The sequence below is a fragment of the Capra hircus genome, chromosome 18 (genome assembly GCF_001704415.2).
Source record: "Capra hircus breed San Clemente chromosome 18, ASM170441v1, whole genome shotgun sequence".
In the NCBI taxonomy this organism is placed as follows: Eukaryota; Metazoa; Chordata; class Mammalia; order Artiodactyla; family Bovidae; genus Capra; species Capra hircus.
Window position 1 is genome coordinate 56,184,171 of NC_030825.1, and position 24,237 is coordinate 56,208,407.

At 58.1% G+C, this 24,237-nt stretch overlaps 1 protein-coding gene across 1 annotated transcript; it reads right to left on the bottom strand.

Annotated features, from left to right (window-relative positions):
- Window positions 361-21,947, bottom strand: LMTK3 (lemur tyrosine kinase 3). The gene is made up of 16 exons (XM_018062708.1): window positions 21,825-21,947; window positions 19,815-19,927; window positions 18,785-18,918; window positions 18,373-18,523; window positions 17,840-17,916; window positions 17,246-17,364; window positions 14,161-14,248; window positions 13,439-13,587; window positions 12,999-13,083; window positions 12,769-12,890; window positions 12,480-12,629; window positions 9,327-11,827; window positions 6,063-6,472; window positions 4,463-4,598; window positions 4,161-4,298; window positions 361-875 (listed from the first exon to the last, which is right to left on the bottom strand). The coding sequence occupies exons 1-16, from the start codon at window positions 21,920-21,922 to the stop codon at window positions 859-861; spliced, it is 4,488 nt and encodes a 1,495-aa protein (XP_017918197.1). The 5' UTR covers window positions 21,923-21,947; the 3' UTR covers window positions 361-858.

The window sequence follows — 24,237 nt, forward strand, 5'->3', positions numbered from 1 at the left end:
GGTGTATGGGTGCTGGCAGGTCGTTTCTGAGCACCTCCCTCAGCGGCATTGGCCCCAGGGACATATGGCCACCATCACAGGCCACCTTGCAGAAACCTGGCTCTGTCCCATTCCCGAACCCTCATCGACTCCTCGTCACCTCTTGAACTGTAAGTTGAGATGGTGGTAGAAGTCAGTGATGCCCACACCAGACACAGAGCTGAGATCCAGAGAAGTGGGAAGCCCGGGGTCTCACTGCCACACAGGGATTTCTGCCTTCCTGACTTCAGTGTTCCCATCTGTCAAACAGGGCTATGAGAATGGATTCATCTCCTAGACAGCCTCCCCTCTTTGCCTCCTGAAACACACACATGCCCCACGTTCCTCCAAAAAGTTGTTTTTGTCTTTTTTAAATAATGTGAAAATGCCACGCGAAGGTTTGAACCAGAGACCCCTCCAGGGGCCAGGCCAGAGTGGAGAAGGGGAGACGCGAGATGGGAGGGGTCCAGGTCCCCGAAGCCTGCGGCCCCTGTCTGGGGCTGGGAGGGGGTAAGGAGGGGCCTCCGCTGTGCAGAGGGGCTCCAGGCCCAAAAGAGTTCAGTTCAGTTCCAAGAAAGGCGGCTCTCCAGGGAGGGGCAAGGGGTTTCCTGCCTCATTTGGCACCGAGGGGGTCAGGGGGTTCAGGGGAGCCGTCCGGGGGGCTAGGGGGCGGGGGGCCAGGGCCTCCCGTTTGGCACATGGTGGGGGAGGGGGAGGGCCCAGTCTCGGTGGCCTCCCCGGAGGCGGTGTCTGTGGTGGTGGCAGTGGCTCCGTCGTCCACAGAGGATTCTACTCTCAGCCCCTCTTCTGGGGGTGCAGGGGGGTCGGGTCTTTGGGGAGTCAGTTCTCCACGGGGCCTGAAGATGGAGGAAGAAGAGGGAGAAATGGGATTACTGGGCAGAAGGGCTCATGGCTTCTGGCTCATCAGAGTAAAAAACCAAGTTCTCATTGTGGCCCACAAACCCCCATGGTCTGTCTGCTCTGTCCCTTGTCTGTCTGTATTTACCCCCTCCCCCAACTCAATCTGCTCCAGCGACACTGGTCTCCTTCCTTGCTGTTCCTCCAAGCACAGTCCTACCCCAGGGCCTTTGCACTGGCCGCTCCCACCACCTGGCACACCCTTAAGCCCTTCCCACAGAACTCAGGCCTCCACCCACGTGCCCCCTCTTCAGGGGCCTTCTCTGGCCATTCTCAGTCAAGCAGTCATTCCTCACCCCTGATTTTTGTTCTGTTTTTGTTTTTTCTGTCATGTGGCATGACTTCCAGGATCTTAGTTCCCCGACCAACGATCAAACCCAGACCCTCAGCAGAAAAAGTGCTGAGTCCTAACCAGCATGGAAGTCTCTGAACTATAGTTATGTCTTCATAACATAACATAAATGTTCTTCATGTCTCTCCTCTGGGATAATCTCAGTCATTGTCAAAGAGCTAGCTTGCCCCTGCAGAACAGAAGACCTGAGAGGATGGGAATGCATTTGGTCACTGCTGCCTTCCCAACGTCCAGTAGAGGCCCTGCACAAAGTGCCCTCTCACCAAAGTTTCCCACCACGACTCCTCTCTCATGAAAGGAGAGCCCCTCACCCATTCGACAGATCCGGAAAATCGAGGCCCATGGGGTGAAGACTGTTGACGAGGGATACATGCCAGACACCCTCCCACTACACCTCATACTTCCCACCTGAGTCATAGCCCTCACTCCCAGTCCCTGAGCCTCAGTGTCCCCCCTCTTTTTTATTCTACTTACTTTTAGGCCGCATTGCCTAGTTCATGGAAGCTTAGTTCCCTGACCAGGGATCAAACCCAGGAACCCCTGCAGTGGAAGCGTGGAGTCCTAACCACTGGACTGCCAGGAAAATTGTGGTTTCCCTATCTTTAAATGATGATCATGACATTTATATTTTTTTTCAAAGGAGTAGGAAAACTCTGGCATTCGTAGCATCACTTAGCACCCAGGGAACATGTGTGATGTGGGCAGAGCCAGGCCAAGCACAGGGGTCTGAGGCAGAAGGGGGTTCTGCCTAGCCCCCCATCCCACCCATGGTCTCTAGAAACCAGCTCAGCAGCCCAGCTGCAGTGGGAATGTCTAAGGACTGAGTAAAGGGATTTGGGGTTTTGCATGACCTGGCCGGCCCTCCCTCTTGTCTCCCGGTGAATAAAGGTGAAGTCATCCCGGACTGCTGGCCCTGCCAGCCTCAGCCCTGACTCACCACTTGGCCGGTGTCCCCATGCGCTGGAACCTGTCTTACCCTGTTCTCGTGGGGGCCTCCGAGAGGACCTCTGGGAGGAAGTGACATTCGGGGGTGAAATCAGGATGCTGCCAAGTGAAGAGTCAGCCCGCAGCCCGTTCCTCCTGCCCTTGACTCTGAATGCCCTCTCTCCCTCCTGGACACTCACCCTGGCCTCCTCCCCAGCCTCCTTTCACCTCCACAAGGCCCAGGAGAAGTCTTCCTACCTCTGGGACTGAAGCTGCTCCTCCCATGCTCACAGTCCTCCCATGGCTTCCTAGGGCCCCCAGGACAAAGTCCCTGCCCCTCAACCCACCCTCAAGCCCACAAGGTCCGCCTTGCTCTCTCTCACCTCCCCCCACCTACTTCCATCTGCCCCACTCTCCAAGTAACCCCCAGACACCCGCTTCCCTTCTGTTCCATGAACCAGCCAAACTCTCTCCTGCCTCAGGCCCTCGGCAAGCTGTTCCATCAGCTAGAACACTGTCCCCTTCCCCTTCACCTAGTTAACAACAACCAACCCCTCAAGTCCCTGGTTAAAGGGCCCTTCCATTACCGAGGACAGAAAGCCCTTTCCTCTCAGCATCTCCTTTCTCAGCGACCCTGAGTTTTGCACTTATTCATTCATTGTGGGACTGGGGTCAGTGCTGTGGGTGGGATGGAGGGGGGCTCACTGATCTTGCCCAGCATAGAACATCCCCTTCACCCACTGCCTGCACAGTTGATGCTCAGTAAGCATCTACTTAATTAAATGCAGTAGCGGCTACCAGTTAAAGACCACTGCTGCGTGCAAGGGGAGGATTAAGCCATTTAATCCCTTTAACAATCTTATGAGTTAGATCCTGTTATCCTCCTCATTCTGCAGAAACTGAGGTACAGAGAGAGAAAGCGACTCACCCTAGGTCACCCAGCCAAGAAGTGGCAGGGCCAACACTTGAACTCAGGCACAGTGTAGGGGAGCCAGGCCTTGCCATGGAGCCCTCCCTGACAAGAGCCAGTTGCCCCTCCCACCTATTTAGCTCTGTCCTCTGGGAACACCTCCACCTGCCTGGCCCAAGGCAAGCCCTGCATCCAAGGACGTTCCCCTAAGGTGGGTGAGGATTAGCAATATGGCATAAGTAATACTCAAGAAAGGAAGTGGACAAACGCTGACTGCTGGAGAAGGCACAGACTCAGAGCTAGGTTTGTACCCTGGCTCCTCATGTCTCCCTACTTAAGCCTCAGTTGTCTCTTCTGTAAAATGGGGATGAGACTAGAATCCATCCTATGGGATCATAGTGAGGATTAAATAGGTTAAGATGTTGCAAGCAAACTCTAGGGTCTATGTGAGTGCTTGCTGTTATCGCTATGGGAATCCCTTGGCCATGGCCTCTCTGCTCTTGTTCCTGCTAACTAGCTTTGAGCCTCCTGGTTTCCTCCGTCTCCTTGTCTGCCTCTGACAACCTGTACCCTCAAACAGAGAGGGGAACAGAATCACACAAGTACCAGGCAGGAATCTGAGCCCAAAGATGGGCAAGAAAACAAGAAAAAAGAACAAAGAAATAATCTGGGACTTCCCTGGTGATCCCAGTGGTTAAGGCTCTGCGCTTCCACTGCAGGAGGCGCGGGTTCCATCCCTGGTTGAGGAGTTAAGATCCCACTTGCAGCGCATTAAAAAAAAATACCATGGACAAGACTAAGAGGGGATCCTTACAGAAGGGAAAGTGAGACTCAGACAAGGACATGACTCCCCAAGCCCATCTGATAGACATCTCTTGGTCTGAGCCGATTCCAGAGTTGGGTGGGTGGGTTTCACTGGTGAACAGTCAGAGAGAGAGGAAAGGAAGAGACTTGGAGGGACGCAGGCAAATGCAGAGAGATGGGGACAGAGAGAAATTGGCAGAGGTGAGGCAGAGCCGAGGATCTGAAGCACCGTACCTGCGGGCCGGGCGTCGGGGGCCCGGGCGGGGGGCCCCGGGGTCTCCAGCGCAGGCGAGACGGAGAAGCGGGAGAAGCACAGCGGGGGGCCTGGCGGGGGGAGGAGGGGGAAATCCTCCGCCCACTCGAAACTGCCTCCTAGCGTGGGTAAGGAGAGGAGAGGAGGCGGTCAGCCCCTCAGTCACTCCTTCAGCCCTGCAATATCAGCCTTCTGCCCTCCGACCCCGCCCCTCGGCAGGCCCCGCCCATCACTGCCGGAGCCATAGACCCCGCCCCCAACCCTGCCCCGTCCCGCCCCTCACCAAAGCCGCTGTCGTTGCTGGGAAACCCATCTCCGGGGGTGGCGGGGTGGGGAGGCGTCGGGGGCGCTGGAGGCGTGGACGGGTCCGTGTCCCCCTCGGGGGGGCCCTGGACACTCAGCTCGTTGGTTGGCGTCTCCTATGAGGGTAGATTAGGAGGCAAGGAGGGGGACGAACTTGTCACTCACTGCATCCCAAGAAGCAACAAACCCCGCTGACATTTCTGGGGCTTCAACACATCTCAGTTCACATTCTGTCTCTGAAAATCCCCTACTCTCCCTTCGAAGCCGCAGGCTAGCTTTAACCTCACCCCAGCCTGAGGCTCTTCCCTCGACCACAGCTACACAGTCCACCGCAGGAACTGCCTCTGGGCTCCTTAACGCGCTGCCTCCACGGAAGCCCCTAACCCAAGACTATCTCCGTAAGTCCTGCCCCGATCCAAGACCCTTACCCATGTCCTACATCTCGGCTGCAGGCTGACCGCAGAACTACCTGCCCCTATGATCTTCCAAACCCCTAACCCATCGTGAGCACCTCCGGACCCTCCTGTGAACTCCTCGCGCCCTCTGAAGTGGTCCCGCTCCAGCTCTCCAAGCCTCGCCCCTTTGTTTTAGTGCCCTAGGCCTCAGCTCTCGACCCTGTTCTCACTCATCTCAGGACCTTAGTATGCCCGGCCCCAGTCCACAAGCAGCATTTTCTCTTCAACAGTAACCTCTCAGGCTACGTTTAACACAATCCTCAATCCCTGTTTCATTCGTTCTGTCCCATCCCTGAACCCACTTACTGAATTTAGCATCTTAACACTACAAGCAGCATCTTTTAAGCCCTACCTGCAGCTTCTCCGACACTCGCCAACTAGTGGGTAAGATCTCTTCCATTCTGAGCCCGCCCCTCAGCCTCCACATCCTTAGAGCGCTGGTGAACAAACCCGGCCCCGAACTTCACTAGGTTCCACCTCCACTTGCAGACTATGCCCTAATCCTCACTTTCTCCTTTGTTGTTGTTTAGTCGCTAAGTCAGGTCCGACGCTTTCGCGACCCCAAGGACTGTAGGCCGCCCGGCTCCTCTGTCATGGGATTTCTCAGGCAAGAATACTGGAGTTGGGTGCCATTTCCTTCTCCAGGGGATCTTTCCGGCCCAGAGATTCAATCCGAGTCTCCTGCATTGGCAGGCGGATTCTTTACCACTGAGCCACCAGGGAAGCCACTTTCCTCCTTAGCCTCTGGCTAGCAGGTATCACGCTTTTCTTCCGGGTCCCTTCTCTTCTCCAGGCCTCTCCCTAGCCCTCCAGCACCCACACCTACCCCAGGCCCCGCCTCTGCTCTGGACTGGGCCCTAACCCCCCGACCCCGCCCTATCCCCCTAGCCAGCCTCCACCCTCAGCCTACAGGCCCCGCCCCATGGGCGTGGCCTTCCTTCAGGCCCCGCCCTCACACTCAAGGCCTCATCCTGTCCTCCAAGTCCCGCCCCATTCCCTGGCCAGTTTCTCCCACGCCCCGCCCTCACCCTGCGGCCCCGCCCCAATCTAGATGCCATCTTCATCCAGGCCCCGCCCCTCCGCAGACACCACCCCGGGGGTCCCGGGCCCGCAGCCGCAGCGCACCTGGTCGAAGAGGTAGACGGTCACGTCCCCGTGGAAGGAGACCATCTTGCGTTTCCTCTCCAGCTCGCTGTCCTCGGGTTCGTCGGCCCCGCGTGGAGACTTGAGCAGTCCCCGCAACGGGCGGGCCGCGTCCGCGTCGGCGCTGCTCACCACGACGGGCACTGGGGCTGCCCGTGCTCTCCCGGGGCCCCGCGGCCCCGCCGCCGCGCCCGCTGCCGCCGCCTCCTCGTCCTCCTCCTCGTCCTCGTCCTCCCCGTCCTCCTCCGACGGCCCCGGCGCCCCCGCCCCGCCGGCCTCCCCGCCAGCCGCCCCGGCGTCCGCGCCCTCCCACGGGGGCCGCCGCGGGCCCGGCCCCGGGAATGGCGTGAGCGTGAGCGGCGGCAGCGCCAGCGAGAGCCGCGAGAGCTTGGCTGCGAGAGGAGAGACTCGGTGAGCTCCAGTTCTCGGGGAAACTGAGGCGTGCCCTCCCACCTAGCTGTGTGTCCTCAGGTAATCTCAGGCACAGTCTGTTTCCACCCTTGTGAACCAAAAGGTTGCACTGGGGTTCTCCCAGCAGAAGGGGAGCGATCTCCTCCTAACCCAGTGTTTAACTTTCCCCACGGCTCCCCAGTGCCCACAGCACAAAGCCCCAGCTTCTCCCCAGGACCATCAGACCCCAGTGCCCACAGCACTAAGCCCCAGCTTCTCCCCAGGACCATCAGACCCCAGTGCCCAGGCTCTGCTGACCTCTCCTGGTTCTGTTGCCCTCTCCTTCTGGCTTGACCTCCATCCAGCCACATGGGCCACCCCCCATTCCTCCCACCTCTGAGCCTTTGCATAGGCTGTTCCCTCTGCCTGGAAATTCCGTATAGAACTCAAGTCTGGTGCATCATCCGGCTTGTCTGGGCTTTTAAAGCCTTCGGGGATCTCCCAGGAGGTCAGGCCAGGCTACCTGCTCTGCCCCCTGTAGTACCAAGCACCTCTCCTTCCGAGCAGTTGATCTCAGTATAGAACTCTAATTCTGCGGCACTGTGATGAACATTTGCCTTGCCACAGAACAGAGGCTGAGTCGTGCTCACTCTGGCTGCATTCCCAAGCCCCAGTACACAGAAGTACTCAGTCAATATTTGTGGGATTAATGAATGAATGTTCCCTGCTATACAATGTTGACCAAGGTACTCTCTTTCCCTTTTTGGCCCTGCATGGCCAGAAAATTGTGGTGTCTAAGCATCTCCAGGTCCTTTCCCTACCCTGTGACTCCTTAATCTTAGGAAGTCGAAGAAGAGGACTTCAGGTCCCTGGAGGAGGAAACCTCACTTTAAATGCCAAGCCTACCCTGCTCTCTCGCTATGTGTCACTAGGCAAGCAGATCCACTTCTCTGAGCCTCTGTTTCCTCCCTGGTAAATGGACAGGGGCCACCCATTCCTCCATTACTGCATAAGTGAACTGTGTGCCAGGCCCTGTGCAGAGCAATGGTGGGAATGAGAAGAGGATCAGGGTAGGGCAAGGAGAAAGGTGGGTGTGGACTGAGTCTCTCTGCACCCCTCATTCACTCTACTCCAGCTTCACCAGCCTTTTGTTTTCCCCTGAACATGCCAACTTAGTACCCATCTCAGTGTCCTCTACCTGAAACATCCTTCTCCCAGATGTCCACCGGGTTCACTCCTTCATATCTGCTTATAAGTTGCCTCTTCATTGAAGCCTTCCCTGACCACCCATCTCAAGGTGATGGGGTGGGGTGGGGCTTTATGGAGAAAGCTATCAGAGGCTTGGATACCCAAAGGAAGTACAGGGTAACAGCCTTTAGAAATCAGGAAGGCTTCCCCAGGAAGGGGAAATTTGAGTGGGCTCATGAAGGATAAGTAGAAGTTCACTGTTGTTGTTTTTTTAAAGGCTATCCCCAGTCTCTTCTCACCCAACACCAATCCCCCACCCCCACCCCAGACCCTCTGAGGCATCTTAGTTGCTCATCCTCTGTCATTTTCATGTGGCCCAGGGTCTTTTCTGACACAGCTGGTTGCAAACTCTCCACAACAACCTTGAGGAAAGGGTAGTATTCTAATACCATGGGTTTGAGGAAGGAAGGTTCTGGGCCCAGGCCCCTTCATGACCTTTCCCTCTTGAATCTCAGGCTCTTCTGGCAAACCAAGATGATAACCCTTCCCTCAAGTATGGCTATGAGGTTGCCAATATGAAACTGGCCGGGTCATACCAGTATAACTTTCTAAGGAAATCAGGCCTCCAGGTGATTCGAGTGGAACCACAGTCCCTAATCTCTCTCTCTCTCTCTTTTTTTTTTTTGACTGCATCACATGGCATGCAGGAATCTTAGTTCCCTAACCAGGGATTGAACCTATGCCCTCAGCAGTGGAAGCTTGGAGTCCTAACTACTCCTATGTCCAGATCTAAACAGGGGCCATTTATCTTTACTCTCCAATTTATCTTCTCTTACACCGTCCCTTCTCTATGACAAAACACCCACTGTGTTCCTATCAAAACTCAAGTTTCAAGAAAAGGCGTTTCTCCTGGGCTCTCAGGCCACCAGTACCTCGGTGGGCAGGGCAGGGTCTGAGGCTCCCTGGGTCCCAGCCCTGGGCAGCTCAGAGCCCGGCACCAGGGAGGCCTGGCACACTGATGACACTTCAGCTTGGTGGAAAGTTTAAGCCAGAGATCATGCACTGGCAGCCCAGCCCACAGAGAGGCCTCGTTTGAATTAGTTTCCACCATTAAAACACCCAGAACTCTGGCTTAAAGGGGGAAAGCAGCAGATTTGGCAATACTGGGTGGGCATTCCCGAATGAAGCTTAGAAATGGCTGCATTTCCTCCCCAGCTCCCACCCCACGTCTCCCAGCTCTGGTTCATTCATTCATTCATTCCCTTATATTGTCTGTTGCCCTTCCCCCGCTCAGCATCTGAGTTTGCAATCCCTGGTTGACGTCAATTGTGATGTAATGGCTGGTGCTTAGAAGTGCCAGGCATTGGGTCAAAGGCTTTGGGAGTCCTAACTCATGCAGCTCTCGCCATCCTCTTAGGTAGGTGCTATCCTTGTCTTCTGCTTTTGGCAGATGGGGAAACTGAGGCGTGGAGTTTGTCCAAGGTCAGAGCTAGAGAAGGGCGGAACCAGGGTTTGAGACCAGGTAGTATGACTCCAGGATCTGCACTGCTTAGCAGGCTGACCTGCCTCGTACCCAGGAGGCTGAGCTTCTCAACTGCACCCTACCTCTTGGAAAGAGCTGGGCCTTGGCCCCCAACCTCGCTTCCATGCTCCCGGCAGCCTGCTCACCTTTGATCTGCTCGCTGTTCCCCTGAGGGGGTCCCAAGTCCAAGAACAGTCGTGGCATCTCGGGGCCCTTCCTCTCGGGCTTGGGGGGGTCCCCGTCTCCGCTGGGTGCCGTGTCTCCGCCGGCCCTGCTGTCTGGGGCCCCAGGCTCTCCCTCGGAGGCCACCTCCGGCCTGACTCTCGGGGGCGCTGGCTCCGGTCTCCTCGGCTGCGCTTCCAGCGGCGGCAGGGGCGGCTGTGGCCTCGTGCTGTCGGCCCATCCGGCCTTTGCGTCCGCGCCGCTTCCGGGGCCGCCGCCGGGGGCCATCCCCGTGCCCACTGGGGCTTGGCCCCCACTCCCGAGGTCCAGCCTCCCAGCCCCGGGGGCTCTCGGTGCCCCCCCAGTCTCGGGGGCTCTCCTCTCGGTCCCGGGTTCCGGCGCCCCGCTCCTGGGGGCTGGGCCAGCGGGGCCAGGGGCTGTCTCCCCGCCGTTCAGGGCCAAGGCCACCACGCCGGGCGCCGGGGCTCTCTCCAGTGAGGTCTCTGGGGCTGGCTCCCCGTTCGTGGGGGCTGGAGCCCCACTCTCGGGCATCTTCTCCCAGGGCCCTGGGGCTCTCCAAGGCCCAGTCTCTGGCAGCCTCTCCGGGTTCCTGGGGAGTCTCAGGCCCCCATTCTCTGACCCCTCCTCGATCTTTGGGGGTGTCAGTCCTCCATTCACCAGCACTCGCTCTTCTCTCTCTGGGGGCCCTGGGCCCCCATTCTCCAGCACTGTCTCCTCTCTCCTTGGGGGTGGCAGCTCCCCATTCGCCAGCACTTGCTCTTCTCTCTCTGGGGACCCGGGGTCCCCATTCTCTGCCACCTTCTCGTCGGCGCCCAGGGCTCTCGGTACCCCGTTCTCCAGCACTGTCACCCCGTTTACCGGGAGGCTCAGGCCCTCGTTCGGGCTTGGGGCTTGCTTCCCGCTTTCCGGGACTGGGGGGTCTCGGCTCGGGCCCAGGGCTCTCTCTCGATTCCCGGGGCCTCTCCCCGTCTTCCGGGGCCCCTTCTCTCCCAGGAGGTTCCTTGTCACGTCCTCCCTCAGGGACATCAGCAGCTGCTCGGTGCTCACTTGAACTACGAAGGTCGGCTTCTCCCGGGCCCCCGGGAGCGGGAGGGGACCCGGGTCTGGGGGCGGCCGGGGCGCTCCCGGGTCGGGGGGCTCGGGGGGAGCCCGTGGCCGAGGGACCCCTTCCTCCTCTGCTGCCCCCCCGCCGGGGAAGGCTCCCTCGGGGGAAAAAGGGGTCTCGGTCTCGTAGCCGCTGTCCCCCGGCTTGGGGCCCGGAGACGACAGGCCTGAGCCGGGACTGGCCACGGCCGAGGAGGGGTCGGGGGACACGGCTGGGTCTGCGGGGGCCCGGGGAGGTGGCGGCGGGGGGGGGGGAGCGGGAGGTGGCCCCCGCCCGGGGTACTGGGGCGCCGCCGCCCCCATGAGGGGGTCCAGAAACTCGGGGGGGGCCGAGGCGGGGGGGTTCAGGGGCAAATCGGCCAGGGAGCCCCGCTCGGCCCGCAAGGACGAGTCGTCCTCTGGGGGGTGGGGGCAGCCAAGAGCAGGGTGGCCCCCCCAGCCCGCAACAGCATCCCCCCGCTCCAGGGGCAGGCAGGAGCAGGCCCCCTCGCGGCTGCACAGGGGGCAAGGTAGGGGACCCCGGCGACTGGGGCCCCCGCCAAGGCTGCTGCTGTCTTCCCCTGGGGAGCTGCCCTCCTCCTCCTCCTCTTCCTCTTCGGCCCACGGGGCAGCCCCCCGCTCCCCCAGCACCTCGGCAGGGTCTCCTGCCAGGGTCTCCCCGGCGCCCCGGCCCTCGGGGTCCCAGCCACTCAGGAGGAAACTGCCGGATGCAGAGGACTGGGCCGGGAAGGGCCGGGCCGCCGGGAAGAGCGGGGAGGCCCAGGTCTCGGAAACCAGCTGAGGGACCTCGGAGGGAGCCTGGGGGGCCTGGGGGGGAGGCACTCCTGGGTCTAGGGGGTCCCAGTCATTGGGGAAGAGGGGCTCCGGCGGGGAGCCATGCTCCTCGAGACGGATGTAGTATTCGCTGCTCACAGAGGGGCTGCGGGCACTGATGACCGGCAGCACACTGGGCGTGGACAGCGCCTCATAGAAAGGGTTGGAGGGGTTGGCATGGGGGGCCGGGGGCGCGGATGCCGGCTGCCAGGTGGGTGCCCCCCCGCCCCGACCAGCCCCCCGCCGTGCCTTCTCCCACAGGCACTCAAGGTTGAGGCCACCGCTACTCTCGGTGACCGTAAGCACGTCATCGGGGTCAGCCCCAGGGAAGCCATCTAAAAGGGGGAACGGAGAGGAGAGGGTCCCCGGGCGGGGGGCGCTGTGCTGAGGGGGCCAGGGCCAGGGGAAGGGACCATCTCGGGGTGGGGGTGGTGGCGGTGGGGGCCTCGGGGGCCGCTCAGAGAGCAGGTAGGTGAGCTGCAGCTGGAGATCAGAGGCTGAGGGGCGTTGGGCAGGGGGCCGCCAGCAGGACTGCAGGATGTCGTACCTGGGGGAGAGGGAGGAGGCAAGAGTGAGCAAGGCAGAGTCCCAGCTGGCGGGGGGGTGGGTCCCCAGGGGAGGCAGAGACCAGGTGGGCAGACACCCAGGGAGATGAGAGTCAAGACCAAGAGAGGGGAATTCCCTGGTGGTACAATGGTTAAGATTCTGGGCTTCCACTACAGAGGGCACAGGTTCGATCCCTGGTCAGAGAACCAAGATCCCACATGCCCTGACCCGCAGCCAAAAGAGAGGGGAAAAAAAGACCAAGGTGGGAGACAGAAACCAGAGAGAGAGGGACAGAGACCTAGAAGAGAGGACAGCAAGGCACAGTAGGGAAATGATAGTTAAGTGACAGTTAAGGCGGCCTTCTGGTTGGGTTACAAGTTTTGGAATCAGAGACAGGAGAGCAGCAGAGGTCTTCTAGGGTCAGAGAAACTAGATCTGGAGACCAGCTGTGTCACTCCATGCTTCAGTTTCCCTTCCTCCATGTGGCAAGCGGATGTTGGCAGAAGGGGTTGGGACGTCCCCACTCCAGTTTAGGGCTGGCAGCACGTGGTGCAAGTGTGCAGGGGAGAGTGTGAAATGAAGTGGAGGATTCTGGGATCATCCCGGGCTGGGAGGTGGAAGGTCAGGGGTCGGGTGTCAGGCCCCGCCCTCACCAGTAGTCCGCATAGGGCAGCTTGAGCCTCGGCCGCGCCAGCTTGACGTGCTGCTGTCGGACGACGAAGGCCAGGACCTCCTCGTCTGACAGGTGGCGGTAGGGCTGAGCCCCAAACTCAAACAGCTCCCATAGAGTCACCCCTAGGGACCTGCAGGGAGTAGAGAGAGGTCAGAGCCCTGCCCTGACCCTCCAAGGAGCCGCCCCCCTCCCCGGGCCTCAGTTTCCCCATCTGTAGAACCTGTGACCCTTCCGCCTTCCTTGCCCTCTGTGCCCCCCGCCCGCCTCACCAGATGTTGCTCTCGCGGCTCTGGTCCACCACCATGAAGGTCCCGTGCAGCTCGCCAAGGAGCTCGGGCGCTGCCCAGCGCAACGGGATCCAAAGGCGCTCGGGGGTCAGGTAATAGTCCTCCTGGGGCGGGGGTTGGGGGGTGCGCAGGCCGGGGCGCGGTCAGGCGGGCCGGGGCACCCCCCACCCCAACTTTCCCCCTTCCCCGCCCTGATGGAGGGCAGCCCCCACCTTGTAGTTGCTGTGGGCCAGCCCGTAGTCTCCGATGCGCACGGTGAGGTCGGAGGTCAGTAGGCAATTGCGCAGGGCCAGGTCGCTGGGGGCAGGCGAGGGGGCGAGGTAAGAAGCGGGCAGCTTTGGGGAAGCCCGCCCCGCTACTTAAAGAGTGCGCCCAGTTTTCCCCGCACTGCTCCGTCTTCATTTTCTCACTCCTCCTTCTCCTACTTTGACTCCTCCCCCTTCCCGACACCGCCCACTCTTCAGTGACCCCGCCCCTTCACTAACCCCGCTCCTCCCCTGACTCCGCCCCACCGCCCCTGACCCCGCCTCTTCCCCCATCCCGAATCTTCCCCCGTTTTGTGCCCCGCCCCCAACTCAAGCGTCCTTGCGTCCTTAAGCCCCTCGCCCTCCCTCCTCGCCCCAGGTCTGCCCGGTGGCTTCCGGGCTGCCACCTGTGCACGTAGTTGTGAGAGTGGAGATGTGCGAGCCCGCGGGCGATCTCCAGGCCCATCCTCTGCAGTGTCCGCAGATCTCGAGGGGGCAGCTCAGGGGACAGACCCTCGGGGGGCCGCTGGGCCCGGAGGTAACGCTTCAGGTCCCCCTGGGAGACAGGGCAGGGAGGGGTCAGTCCCACCGGCCCCTCCCAGGCATCGACATAGCCAGCCAACCCGAGGCAAGGATGGGGCGGCCGCTGCACTCATTTGGGCTTCAGTTTCCCCTGCTGCTGAGAAACACTTTAGTAACAGAACTCAACCTCCTCGCGTGCTAGTCAGGGTCCCCGTTTTCCTGTTTAGTCATTACGTCGTGCTGACTCTCGCGACCCCATGGACTGTAGCCTGCCAGGCTCCTCTGTCCTGCCAGGCTCCTCTGACCATGGGGTTCTCCAGGCAAGAATACTGGAGTGGGTTGCCATTTCCTTCTCCAGGGGATCTTCCTAACCCAGGAAAGGAATCCGGGTTTCCTGCATTGCAGGCAGATTCTTTACCGACTGAGCTACAAGGGAAGCCCATCCACCTGGGGACTGAGGGCTCATCTAAGAAATGCTATCTTGTCACAGGTGTCGCTATGACGATGTCATTGCGAATGGCCCTGAGCCCCCACCGGGTCCAGCTCCTCACTCTGCCACGACCCCGAGCCCGCGACCCACCCCCCCGCCCCCCACCCCGACCCTCACCAGTTGACAGAACTCCATAATCAGCAGAAAGGGCAATGTCTCCACGCAGACGCCCAGGCACTGGAGGACGTTGGGGTGTTGCAGGCTCCTGCATGGGGTTGGGGGTTGCCTGGGTCAGGAAACAGCCCCTTCCATCCGACCCCAGCCCTGTGTCCCACCCCAATCTCCCAGCAAAACCAAACTGTTGCTTCAACCTCTTGGGTCTCAGTTTCCTTACTTGAGAGTTAACCCCCCTCCCCCATAAACACATACTCCTTCCCTGTATCCCCATCTCAGTTCCATCCCACTGTCTCCCAGTCTCCAAGCCAGACCCTCAGGCACCTCCTTGCCCCTCCTTCTGGTTCATCACCCCCTCAGCCTTTCTTCCTGCCCCGATTCTTTCCCCTCCCCTCCCACAGCCCCAGCTCAAGCCTCCTCCCAGCCTCCCTGCCTCCAGTCTCTCCCTTTCAGTCTGCCCCGACCTGATGTCCACCTGTTCACAACCCTCCATGGCTCCCTGGTTGCCCTGGGACAGAGCCTGGCTCACTCCTGTCTTTCCTGCTCCCCTGCCTTTCCCAGCATCACCCTTCACCCCATGTACATCTCCCTAGACTCACAGGTGCCTGCCTAGGCTTCAGGCCTTATATACCTCTCTCTGTGGAGAACACTCCACTCTCAAAGTCCTCCTTGTCCCTTAATGTCAACATCCTTTCCTCAAGAGATATCACTGCCCTTCCCTCAACACTGGGGGATGCCCCTCCTTTATCCTCTCACTGTGGCTAAGAGTCAGGTTGGGGGAGCAGGTTTCTGAATCTTGTCTCCACCTTTCCCAGGCGTGTAACCTCACAGAAGTCACTTGGCCTCTCCCTCAAATGTAAAATGGGGATGATCATAGTAATCCCCTCATAAAGTTGTGGCAAGAAATCTAATAGGATCAGAGAGGAGCTGGCATTTCTCCTGCCTCACTGCCTTTGTTCCTGCTGTTCTCTCTGCCTGGAACACGCTTCCCACAGTGCTTTGTGAAACTGATTCACCCTAGTCAAGCCTGCCTTTCCCACAGTTCCCATCCCAGAGCTCCTCTGTCTCCATCACATCCTGCCTTATTTCCTCAAGGCACTTGTCAGTCTGTGATGTTTTCCTGTTAAAATTTATTTCTTCACTGGCTCATTATTGTGTGTCCCCTCCACTAGGTGGCAAGCTTTACAAGACAAGGATTTGGGGCTTTTTGTGTGTGTGGCGATGTTCCCGGTGCCTAGACTAAGTAGGTGCTCAATAAAATCGTGTGGAATGAAGGATTTAACCCTGCTACATGACCCTAGGGTCTCTGGAAAGATTAACACATCCAGGGCTTGCAGCCCAGGTTGCAGCTTGCAACCTGGCTCGAGGAGGGTAGAACAGTTTTTGTTTCACTGGGGCCTGGCAGGAGAGGGGTTGGGGGGCGGGTGTGGATAGTGGCTTCTGCTCCTGCTTGGGAGACGACTAACGAGATAAAGCTTTCCTAAAGCACCAGCATATGCTGGGGCTTGAAAAAAAAAAAATGACTGGAGCTCCCATCATGGGGAGACAGCATGGCAGATGTAGAAGGAAGCTTGGATCCATTGCACACCTACTAATCTGAGCCACGGCTGGCCCCTTCTGTTATCAAATCCTCCTAACACCTTTGCTAGGCAGGATGATGTTTCCCATTGGATCCAGGGGAAAAGGGAGGCTCAGAGAGGTAAAGTAACTTGCCCAGGGTCACACAGCTGGTAACAGTGCCAGAGGTGGGATTTGTTCTCAGGTCTGTGGCTCATCCGGCAAATGTCTACTGAGGGCCAGCTTGTAGCTGGGTGACAAGATGGACCCCGAGCTGCCAGTATAGTCCTACATTCTCCACCTGAGATGTCTAACGTGGGAACCATTGGCCGTATATGGCTCCTGAGCTCTTGAAATGTGGCAAGGGTAGCTGAGGAAGACATCTTGAATTTAACTGCATTTTATTTAAGATGAATTTAAGTACCCATATGTGGCTGATGCTTGCCAGCATGGGTTGAGAGAGAGAGGGGCAAGTCACGGATACATGGATGAAATAATGACACACTAAGATACGTGTGATGAAGAAAATACACAAGTTGATATGATGGAGCATCCCAGGGCCCTCCTTAGGTGGCAGTGTGTGTGTTTGTGTGTATAAAAGAAGGCCTTTCTGATCTGAGACCCAGGGAGGAGAGGGATCCCACCATCAGAAACTGGGGGTGGGTGAGCCAGGAGCAATATTCCAGACAGAGGGAAAAGCAAGGACAGCGGCACTGAGGCTGGTCTGTGGGAGGATCAGGGAACAGGGCTTGTGGGCTGTAGGGACAGGTGGGACTTTGTCCTGGGACGCACAGAAAACCACGGGAGTTTTCAGAGGAAAAGGTTCATAAAATCTCAGGGCAAAGCTCACTTTTACAGCCCTCTGTTAAAAGGTGCCCATATACACACCTTCTCCATGCCCGGGCACGCAATACCCCACAGGGCATATATGAAAAGAGGTTTAATTAACCCTGATCTAGAACCTCTGAGAGTGGAGACCAGGCAGGAGAGGGATAGCGTGCTGTCTTCCCAGATCTCCCAGTCCAGTGGGGACAGGCGTGGGTGGACAGTGGCCATTTGGTGCAGCCACTCAGGACCCTGGTCTGTGATTCTGATTCTGCCTTTCTTAACCCACAGGCAGGGGCCCGAAGAAGGGACCACCATCATGGACCCTGTGCCAGGCAAAGGCCCATTTTGTATCCTCTCAGCTGCCCTCTGCATGAGGCTGCTCAGACTTCCTGGACTCACTTTCTAGATGAAGGTTAAGAGTGGAGCCTTCTCCACTCTGATTTCCAGATTTCCAGCTCAGCTTTTGCGCTGTTTCCCTTGCCTGCATCACACTGCCTTCATGTCCCTGCCTCTGGCCCGAGGACCCCGAGGCTGAGGGAGGGAAATGATCTAGATTGACTGGCACAGCCAGGGAAAGGTACATCTAGGATTGGAATCCAGAGTTGACACTGTACTCCTCCTGCTCCCAAACATTACCGCTATGAAGCACAGACGCAGATATTCGGGCCTTCAGGGCTCCATGTCTACCCAGAGGTCCCCATACCTGTACGGCTGTGCCTCGGAAATGAACTTGCGCTGCTCCAGAGGCCCTGCGCTGGCTCGGAGTTCCTTCACCACCACCTGGGCCGGGGTGTAGTCGGAGAAAATCTCTCCCAGGATCACCTGCTCGAGGAGGACCCAGGAATCAGTGCCTGGGGATTCCCCAGCCCCATCCCAGGGAGTGCCCTCCACCCCACCGTATGGCTCCCAACTTCCCTCTCCTTTCCAGCCTCTTCTTTCAACTCCCACCACCCTCGTATCCCCACCAGACACGGGGTGGGAGACTCACAGGCCCAGAGTCCGATGGACGCAGGGACGGGTGGAAGGATGGACAGACGGACGCGTGGAGAGCCGGATGGCGAGGCGGAGTGGTCAATGGAGTGAGGAGGGAGGCGCTGACCGACAGATGGGGGGATGGGGTGGGTGGGAGCCGGTGAGAGGTGAACAGAGGGGAGGGCAATGGGTGGGCCGAGGGGGCAGGGGGAGGAGGCAGGGGGCAGATGAGAAGTGGTGGGAGCAGGGGCAATGGACACAGAACAGGAGTGTCGCCTTGGATTGTGGGAGCCCCCACCTCCCACCCCCGGCCCCACTTACTTACCTTCCCAAACCAGCCACTCCCAATTTCCTGTAGGTAGCTGAGGTGCTGGCGGCTAAGGCCCAGGGGGGTGGTCATGTCTGGCGTGGGGGACAGTAAAAGGGGAGGCACCTGAGCCTCTCTCCCCTCCCAAGTGCCACCAACATCCCCTACCTCAGTGGGGACCGGGGTCAAAGCAGACACAACAAATCTTTTCATTGGCTGCCCCAACATTCCATGAAGAGATCTCAGTCTCCTCATTGGCTGCCCACAAGTTTCTAGTGTCCAATCCGTTCTTCTCTTTGGTGTCCCAAGATCCTATGACTTAACTTTAGCCTGCCATTGGCTCTGCCTCTGGCATTAAGATCTAGGCTGACCTCATCATGGATTGCTCCGCAAGAATCTCCAAATCTGGTTCGGGGTTAAGCAACAGCTTCTTCCAAGATTCCAAGGCTCCCACCTCTGCCTTTCTCTTTGATTCCCTGAGGGAGGGCTGTCAGCTCCTCCCACCCTGAATCGGAGGGCCACGGGATCCCAGTCAAGGTGCAGGGCCATACCTGAGTGTGATGGCTGCGGGGCAGGCATTGGCAGCGAGACCTCAGCCAGGGGAAGAATGTAGACATCAGGCAGTGACTGTGAGGAGGAAGTCTCCTCGGCGGGGGGCGTGTACTCCCCGGAGCAATCCTCCCCTTCAGGGTTCTCAAACTCCTGGGGCCAGGAGGGGTGAAGGGTGGGAGAACACAGCGGTGAGACACGCCATGCTCCTTCTAATCAATATCCCACCTTTCTGCCAACTGTCCTCCAATCCCAGTCCAATTCTCATCTGGAGTTGGATTTTGCTGTAACTTCAGGCCTGAAGCGCTCTCAGACTCACTGCCCGGCTCCCCCGGTTGTGGGGGTGGGGGAGTAGCGGAGGAAAGGCCTTGCTAGAGTGTTCCTCCCCACCTTAAATTCCCTCGTGCACCTCACCTTGAAGCCGACATCGCCCCGTTTGCAGCACAGACAGGTGAGGAGGAGGAAGATGAAGGCCAGCAGGCCAGAGCAGGAGATGAGGACCACGGCATAGGGAGGAGCCAGAGGCGCCCTGCCCAGGGCGAATCCATCTGTGGGGACAGGGCTGGGCTGGGCTCCCGTCTTCACGCCCCTGGCTCCCAGATTCCTTGCCCCTCCCCGTCCAGTTAGTATTGACTACAACTCCCATGATGCTCTGCACCCAGGGGCCCCTTGGCAGAGGAGCCGGGTGGCTCGGGGCATTGTGGGAGTTGTAGTTTGGGGCCTTCTCAAGTGGTTGGGTTGGGGGTGGGGTCCCTCCTCTCGCCCCAAACTGGGACCCCCCCACCCCCACCCCATCACCTCACCCTCAGGCTTGGATGAATTTCAGTGAGGACTGAGGGAAGGAGGAGTAACAGTGGAGCCTGGAGCGCTCGGAATTTAAAATACGCTCCCACGACAGCCTTCTCACCCCCTATTTGAAGAAGAGGATGAGCCCCCAGCTGCAGGCTGGGAGAAGGTGCTCGCCCCATGCTGGATCCTAGTTACGGGGGTTGAGGCCTGTCACTTTTAGGGACGCTTGGAGCACACACATGTCCTCGGTCCCCAGCCCCAGGTCCAGTCGGGAGCTCCGCAAGCCTTGGGACTCCCCCAAAGCCGGAGACAGCCTCCAAGGCTATGTCCCCTTTAGAAATAGTATTCCTCCTCTCTGTCCCCAATTCTCCCAGAGGCCCTGACCTTCCCCGGCTTCCTGCACACACCTGCACACACACGCGCGCGCGTCTGCACACACACATGTTGCCCGAACGGACCCCCTCCCCACCCAGCCCCCAGCCTTCCTCCCACAGGCCCTGCTGACAGAGGCACCATTCCTGCGCCTCCCCAGGCCCTGGCTCGCTGCGGGAAGACGCCACACAGGTGACGGAGCCGGAGCCCCGCAGACAGACCCCGGGGCAGGCCAGGGTGGGGGTGGGGGACACTGGACAGCAGGATGGCCCGACAGACTCACCGGGGTGGGCCGGGGACGCCAGGCAGCCGGAGGCGGAGACGGCCGCGAGGAGGATGAGGGCGCCGGGGGCAGGCATCTTGTCGAGGATGGCAGGGAGGTGGAGGTGGTGGCGGCTGGGGAGGAGGGGGGGGCGGGCCCTCAGCCCCCAGCCATGGGGACCCGCGCGACCCTGGCCTCCCCCCGGCCCAGGAGAGGGGCAGGAGGCTCAGGACAGGGGGAGGGAGGGGCTGCTTACAGGCTCAGGGACCCCCCTCCCCCTCTCTGAAGGGACAGACAGATGAAGGGATGGAGAGACAGACAGAGGAGAGGAGCCGGGGAGCCGGGGTTGCTGGGGTGGGGGGGGAGAGGGTAGAAGGTGGGGGGGGGGAGAATGAGGGCCCCGCCCCCGAGGGCAGCCGGGATTGGGGGAGCAGAGAGCCTGTCAGAGGAAGGGTGGGAGGAGGGAGGAGGGAGGGAGGATGGAGCGTCGTCATAGCAACTGGCTCCCCAGTAGCATTGGCTGCCAGGAGGGAGGGGAGGGGGAGGGACAGACAGGGACCAGCAGACCCTCGTGTAGGGGGGACCCAGGGCCCACCGTGCCTGGCCCGGACGCTTCTGTGACATGCCACCAGCACGGACACGTGTGCTCCGCGCCAAGATGCAGATGTCAGACAGGCACACGCAGCCCACACATGGCTGACCCATGTCGCAGAGACCCTCACAGACAAGCACAGCACATACAAAGGTGGACAGCGCTCGGCAGACGGGGACACGTACACGTCATACACAAAGACGCAGGGATGATGGGCTGCACTAAGCACGCACAGGCAGGCCGGCCCCCGGCACAGATGCACCCGGCCACGCAGGAACGTCAGCGCATCACAAAGACCCACACATGCCACAGACAAAGTAAAGCCCCAACTCCATAAACACGCACGCCACAAAGATCCACGCAGACACCATGGTGACACACCAAAGCACAAAGTCACGAACACAGACATTCCACAAACAAATGGGCAACAAAGAAGACCCACAGACACACATCACACACATACACACAGACATCACTTGCATGGAGACACACACAAGATACACACTAACATAGACACAAGTGTCCCGTGCACAAATATACACAGATACACAGCAGATACAAGGAGAGACATGCATATCACATATGCGAATACACACAAATACACAACACAGACTCAGAGATACACATATCTCTCACACTGACACATTTCATTCACATGAATACAGAGACACAAGTCACACACACAGATACACATATACAAGCACAACTCACCCATGGGTATAGATGTACACTACAAAGAATATACAAAGCTACACAAATCATATACAAAAATACAAATACATTACACTGATACACACATATCACATAACATACACAGCCACGCACATTATACGGACAGAAACACACATGGACAACACAGGCATATACACTGAACACACAGATACACAAAGATACATCACATACCTTAACACACATGGACACACACATCACAAATGCATACAAATTTCACACAAGGTTACAAAAACACATTACCCCAGTGTAGTCACACATTACATACACAAATACCCACACGCATACAGAACACATACAAAGACACACACAGACACACGCATCACAAATACCCACATTTCCTATGAGTTTGCGCAACCTTTACACAACCAGAGGTGCTTGCCTCATACAGAAGATACATGATCATAGTTTATTTAATTTATTTATTCTTAGGAGCATTAACTGCGCCAGGTATTGTTCTCAGCGCTTTACACATATTACTTTTAAATTGCCATTCCCATCGTACAGATGAGGAAACAGGCACAGCGAGGTGCAGACATCTGCCCCAAGGCACACAGCCGGGAAGTGGCTGAGTGGGGACTGGAACTTGGTCCCTTAGGGACACAGACAAAACAGACAAGGACGCACACATCACGTGCCAGGCCGCCGCCGTCTCGGGGTCACACTCCCCCACCCCCGCCCCCGCACAGCACCCCGAGCTGCAGACACACCGGAAGCACGGGCGCCCACCCTGCGCGCGGACTTCTCTGTGGTCCCTGAGCCCCTGCGTTGCGTCCCTCTCCGCTGAGGCTGGGCCGGAGCTGCGCATCGCAGGCGCAGCCTCACTGCACACCGCGGAGGCGGCCCAGACACCCCATCCCCAGCATGGCCCGCCCCTGCCCCCGTTCCCCAGCAGGTGTCCAGGACCCGCGGGTCCCAAACGCAGCCAGCGCAATTGGGACTGGCAACCCCAGGGGAAGGGGAGGGAGAGGGGTTCAGTGAGCCCTCTTGGAGGGGGGCGCTCATTGGAGAAACTGAGGCAGGTTCATCACACCAGGAGGGGTGGGAAGGAGGGGGTGCCGGGACCAGCGCTGCAGGGTGGACTGACCATATGCAGGTAGAGAGTACGGAATTGGGGGCTGGGGGATGAGGAAAGATGCAATTATCTGCCCCTGTGGCTGAAGGGCACAGACTGTGGCGGGAGCAGAGGCTTGTGGGAAATGTAGTCCCACCCCTGAGGCTTAAGGGAAATTGAGTTCTGGTTCCTCCAGAAGGGAGGCTCAGGTTAATGTCGTCTCCCCACTCGCAACCTCCAACCCCAGAAGAAGCAGAGGGTGGGTGAAGTAGTTGGAGATGGGGCTACGCTGCCTGGATCTTTGCAATCGAGGTGGTCAGAATTCTTGAGTCCTAGGGAGCGGTACAGGCAGGATTGCAGTCCTAACTCTGGCCCTGGCTTGCTCTTATTCACTCAACGTTCATTAAACCCACTGTGCTCAGCCAGGACCTATGCCAGAATTTGCGGATACAGCATGTAACCAGTCAAACCTATTTCCTGCTTTTGATGGGGGGGTGGGTGGATGTGTGTCAGAAGGGCTTATAGAAGGTCTGCTAGAGTTTTTCAAACTATGAACAGTGATCCGTTACCAAGGGCTGACATCAAGCTTTCTGGCTGAGGCCAGTTTTTTGAAAAATTGAATAGAATAATCTAGAACATGCAGGGGAAATACCCATGTATGAAACTTTTTTATTTTCTGACAGGAGGCTATAGATATAGATATAGATACATATTCCCCCACCACCACCATTATGGGTCACAGGAAAAGAAACAAGGGGGATTCCCAGATGGCCCAGTGGGTAAAGAATCTGCCTGCCAATGCAGGAGATGTGAGTTCAGTCCCTGGGTTGGGGAGGGACTGTAGAAGGCAATGGCAACCCACCCCAGTATTCTTGCCTGGAATATCCCATGGAGAGAGGAGCCTGGCGGGCTACAGTCCATGGGGTCACAAAGGGTCAGACATAACTTAGCAACTAAACAATAACAACATAACCGGCCAGGCACTGATGCTCAACCACCCGCATGGGACTCTTCCTAAGGTGGAGGCGGCCATTGGGCAAACTGTCTTACAAATAGTCACGCAACTTGTAACAGTGCTAAATGCAATAAGGACGAGCCTGGGAGAGAGGAGCTGTTAGGTTGGCGGAGGAGTCCAAGGAGGCTCTTTTGGAAAGGTCACAGTAAAGCTCAGATCTGCGAGGGGAAGGAAAGAGGTTGGAGGAGAGCAGTGCAAAACGTACCAGGACAGAGAGAAGAGCGCTGGGGGTGGCTGAGGCTGGGCAGCCCTTGGGGCATCAAGAAGTGAATGGGAGGCTGATGTGGCTAGATCTGAATGAGCAGGAAATAGGGGCGTGAGCAATGAGTAAACTGGAGAGAGAGAGACGGGTGAGCAGGGGCTGGCTACAGGGGCCAAGCCCGGCGAGCAATTTGGATTTATCAGTCAATAAACAGCAGTGCAAGAGCTCTTAGCTGGGGAGGGGCAGGCTCTGACCCTGGGGCTGACAGGCTTTCTCTGGCTGTAGTGTGGGGAGAGACTGACGGTGGAACCTGGAACACAAGGAGGACGTGACTTCAAAGTCCAGGTGAGAGATGGCTACTGGCAGTGGAGGCAGAGAGGAGCAACTCACTTCAAGACAATAACAAGTGTCGACAAAGATGTGGAGAGGGTCTTCCCTGGTGGTCCAGTGGCTGAGACTCCGCACTTGCCATGCAGGGGGCCTGGGTTCGATCCCTTTTTGGGGAACTAGATCCCACATGCAGCCAAATAAATTTTTTTTAAAAACGGCAACAAACAAGGATGTGGAGAAATCAAAACCATCATACACTGCTGGTGGGAAGATTGTGAGCACTTAAACAGTCTGGCATTTCCTCAAACAGTTAAACACAGAATTACCATATGGCTCAGGAATTCCACTCTTAGGTATCTCCCCAGAGAAATGGAAACACATGTCCCCACAAACGTTTGCATGAGAATGTTCATAGCAGCCTTGTTCATAACAACCAAAATGTGGGAGCAACCCAAATGTCCATCAGTTGATGAATGGCTACACAAAACAGGCTACCTTCATACAGTGGAATATTATTCAGCC